General features: G+C 56.3%; 1 protein-coding gene across 4 annotated transcripts in view; it reads left to right on the top strand.

The window, feature by feature from the left end:
• The first annotated feature begins 816 nt into the window (after window positions 1-816).
• The window catches only part of TBL2 (transducin beta like 2), a 6,281-nt gene continuing 2,957 nt past the window's right edge, over window positions 817-4,140 (top strand). Inside the window, exons 1-3 of one of the 4 annotated variants that reach the window (XM_027862437.1) lie at window positions 817-974; window positions 3,104-3,228; window positions 3,638-3,822. In XM_027862437.1, the coding sequence (XP_027718238.1) occupies window positions 854-974; window positions 3,104-3,228; window positions 3,638-3,822 (431 nt within the window). In that variant the 5' untranslated portion in view covers window positions 817-853. Of the gene's footprint in view, window positions 975-1,365; window positions 1,526-3,103; window positions 3,229-3,321; window positions 3,341-3,637; window positions 3,823-4,140 lie in introns of those variants that run through there. The other 3 variants (XM_027862435.1, XM_027862436.1, XM_027862438.1) reach the window with 3 other exon arrangements.

The raw sequence follows: 4,140 nt of genomic DNA, 5'->3' as shown, positions 1-4,140 counted from the left end.
ACAGGGACAGCTAGGGGGCACCATAGTGCACAGGTCTTCGGGCGGGGAGTCCCGAAGTTCAAATTCTACCGCAGACACTAGCTGTGTGAATCTGGGCAAGTCACTTAACCCTGTTGGCCTCAGTTTCCTCATCTGTAAAATGAGCTGGAGAAGGAAATGGCAAACCGCTCCAGTACCTCTGCCAAGAATAGCCCACATGGGGTCACGGAGAGCCGGACTCTCGGTCACTCAGTAAACACTTATTAAGCGCCTACCATGTGCAGTTCCCCATTTATGACTCCGGGCCTTGATTGAAAAGCTGGGGGGTAAGGGGAAAGGCTGCTGATCTTCCAGGCCACCTCGTTTGAGAGAAGGGGGAGGGTGTTATCCAAGGTCACAGGGTCACGGAGGGGGGTTCAGGCCTGGCCCCACCAGCATGGGAGCTCCCCCGGGGGTGGGAAAGTGTGTCTTTTGGCCTTCTTTTGTGTCCCCAGCGCTTAGCACAGTCACTGGCACCCGGCGGGGGATGTAACGCCCGACTGAAAGTGGGACAGTGACTGGCTCAAGGTCACACAGCCCTAAAGGGTAACGCCCTAACACTTAGAGGACTTGGGTTTAGATCGTGGTCAGGCCCTCTCCCGGGCCTCAGTGTCCCTTTTTCATACAGGAGGAGCACACATGGCGCCCTTCCCCCACAGGCTAACGTCCAGTCTGCTCAGCCCCTGATGTGGACCCACACCCGCGCCTGCGCCCTGCTGCAACCGACGAGCGCGCCCCCGCGGCGGACGTGCTCGTGCCCGCGCCCGGCCCCGCCCCGGCCGCGCCGCCAGGACCCTCCCCCTCCCCCCATCGAGGTGGCAGCAGCAACGGGAAGATGGAGGTAACGGAGCTGCTAGTGGTGTTGCTGCTGTTCACTTTGTTGGCCCTGCTGATAGTGGCGCTCGCAGCGCAGGGCCGGAGACGCTGGAACGAGGAGTCCGGCGACCCCCAGGACGGTAAGCGCCGGAATTCCGAGGCGGTTTAACCGACGGCGCGGCCTAAATGTTGCTGTGGAGGATCTCACGAGCTGTGCGCGGAGGCTACGGGTGCCGTGAGGGGCGAGGGGGCGGTGGCCGGGCGAAGCTACGGGTGCCGGGAGGGGGGGTGGTGGTGGTTGCGAAGCTACGGGTGCCGGGAGGGGGGATGGCTGGGAGAAGCTACGGGTGCCGGGAGGAGGGGGGGGGAAAGGAGACCGGAAGAAAGTACGGGTGCCGTGAGGGGCGGGGGTTGTGTGGCTGCCGGGAGAAGCTACAGGTGCCGGGAGGGGCGGAGAGCGGGTGAAGCAACGGGTGCCGGGAGGGGACAGGAATTCTCTGTGCGGGTGGGGCGACGTCAAAGACCGCGGAGATGGGAAGGAGCCTGGAAAGACACGTGGCACCCGGTGCGAGCAGAACCCTATGGTGGGGGCGGGGCCGACTGGGCTTTCCCCTCCCCCTCGAGGAAACTTCATTCTTCTCACAGGAACCCAACTCTGCCTCTAACTTCCCGGGCCTCAGTTTCCCTACCTGTAAGATAAAGGTTAACGTCCGTCCAGCCCCTGTGAACAAGATCAATCAACCAGTCCTTGAAAAAGCTATTCGCAAACGCTCAATGCTGTGCTCTGGGGCCAAAGCGGCCCCTGCCCTCAGGGAGCTGCCATTCTAATGTGTTTCTGGTGCTTTACTTAGAGGCCGGGTAGACTGGGGTAAGCCTGCTGCTGCAGGGGGCCCTTGGGAGAAAATAGAGGTTCCTAGAGGCCAAGATGGAGAGAGTGTGGGCAGTGGCCGGAGGCTGGACCTCCGCCCCCCCCAGACGGGACCACGTGGTGTTTTGTTTTAAAATAAGACTGTGCTGGTGATGTCTTGTTTTCACATCCCGTGAACTCCTTCCTGTGTTCTTCCCCACGCGTCCCAAAGAGTCATCTTTTAATAAGGAATTTTTAAGGAGGAACACCCTGAAAAAGCCCGACCCTGTGTGTAACCCCACCCCCGCCGCCCCTTGCCTCCAGAAGCGGGCAGGGTCCTCATGCCTCTGCTTAGGCCGACTCGCTTGGCAGCACTCAGCTTCAGCCGCTTCTTTGCTGTGTGTGTTGTTGGCCTGTTTCTGCTTGTTTCGCCTTGCATCAGCTCTTGTAAGGCTTCTCGTACTCCTCCCAATTGAGCGCAAGCGATTCGGGGCAGGGCGGAAGGCCGGGGCGATTGAGGAAAAAAGCATCCTGTTGCCGGGGCTGCTTGAATGTGGTTTTTAGGGATACTAGGGATTCTGAGAGGTAGAGGGAGGGTATTCCAGGTGTGGGGGGGAGATAAGAGTGTCCTGCGTGAGGAACTAAGCTTGTTTGTTGGTCAGTGATTTTTTAGTGGTGTTCAACTCTCAGTGACCCATTTGGGGTTTTCTTGGCCAAGATGCTGGAGTGGTTTGCCATTTCTTTTTCCAGCTCAATTTACAGATGAGGAAACTGAGGCAAATTGGGTGAAGTGACTTGCCCAGGATTATACAGTTAGTAGGTGTCTGAGGCTGGATTTGAACTCAGTCTTCTTGACTCCAAGCCCGGTACTCTAGCCACCGTGCCACCTAGCTGTCCAAAGTCCTGTTCAGCTATACCATAAGGTCCAGGGGAGTACTTTCTAATACGGTTGAAAACATAAGTTGAGGCCAGGTTGCAGAAGGCTCCAGATACCCCAAAGATAATTTTATATTTGACCACAGAGGTAGCGTGGAGCCACTGAGTTTAACGTAGGGGCTGGGAGCAACGTAGCCGTGCCTGGCTGCCTGTGCTTTGGGAAGGTCACTTTGCCAGCTTTGTTCAAATAGAGGAGAGAGAGGCCGGTTAGAAAGAAGCCTTTGCAGTAGTCTGAACAGTACTGACTGTTTGAATGGAGAGAAGAGGATGGATGTGGAAGATGTGGGGAAACGAATGGCCTGGTGTGGTGGACTGAGAATGACACTAAGGCTGGAACCTGGGTCTTTGATTTGACAGACCAGAACACTGTGGCCCTCTCTTGGAGGTGGGCCTCTGCCACCTCCGGCAGAGGTGTCTTAGAAAGCTACTGGGAGCTCCCAGGGTGTGCCCAGCTCTGGGTTAAGGACCGAGACTTCTCTCTTACAGAGCAGAAAACCAATGGAGTTTTCTTCCATAAAAGCCAAGCTCACAGGAAACAAAAGCAACGATACCATAAGGAAAAGCCTCATCAGCACATTTTTGTTCACGCTCTCCTGGCTGCTGCGTTGAAGGTAATCAGCCTCTTCCTTCCCATGAACAACCATGTACATACAGACATCTCTGCATCCCAGGACTTAACATCTCAGAGGTGTCACAANTGCTCTCCTGGCTGCTGCGTTGAAGGTAATCAGCCTCTTCCTTCCCATGCACAACCATGTACATACAGACATCTCTGCATCCCAGGACTTAACATCTCAGAGGTGTCACAAGTAGATGTCCCTCTACCTTCTTTCTCAGTCCAAACCTTTCTGGCCTGTGTCAGTAAGAAAAAACCGTAATTGGTACTGTTGCACTCCTGGGTCTCGGGGCACACGCCAGGCCATCAGATCTTGGGGGGGATGAGTGGTGGCAGGGCTCCCAGAGCTGCGTGGGAAATCTCCTGCCCAGCCCATGCTAAAACTACCCTTCTTTCTCACCCAGGGCCACAGCGGGAATGTCAGTAGCATGGACTTCAGCAACAATGGTAAATATCTGACGACCTGTGCTGATGACCGAACCATCCACATCTGGAGCACCAAGGATTTCTTGCATCGGGAACATCGAAGTCTTCGCGTTAATGTGAAATTGGACCATGCCACCTTGGTGCGCTTCAGCCCTGACTGCAGGTGGGATGGGGTGGAGCCTCAAGCCTACACAAGCACAGCTCTTGGGGCCACGTCCTTTAGGGTTTGCTCAGAGAGTGCCCCTCGCTGCCCCTTGGCACTCAGCAGAGAGGACCAGGCTGCTAGTGGGGTGTCTCTGCAAGGAGGGATGTACAGCAGTGCCCCTTTGCGTAGGGCCTCCTTTGGGCTTCTAGGGTCATCCCAGGGGTCTCCCTTTGAGAACAACAAGACCTTTCTGACTTTGGAGACTCACCCCCTGGGGTCCAGGGGGGTGAGAGAACCCAAGCCAATACCAGCCTCTGAGAAGGACCCAATGGGCAA

The sequence above is a fragment of the Vombatus ursinus genome, unplaced genomic scaffold, assembly GCF_900497805.2.
Source record: "Vombatus ursinus unplaced genomic scaffold, bare-nosed wombat genome assembly UNPS02014768.1, whole genome shotgun sequence".
In the NCBI taxonomy this organism is placed as follows: domain Eukaryota; kingdom Metazoa; phylum Chordata; class Mammalia; order Diprotodontia; family Vombatidae; genus Vombatus; species Vombatus ursinus.
This window is presented reverse-complemented; position numbering and strand designations above follow the sequence as displayed.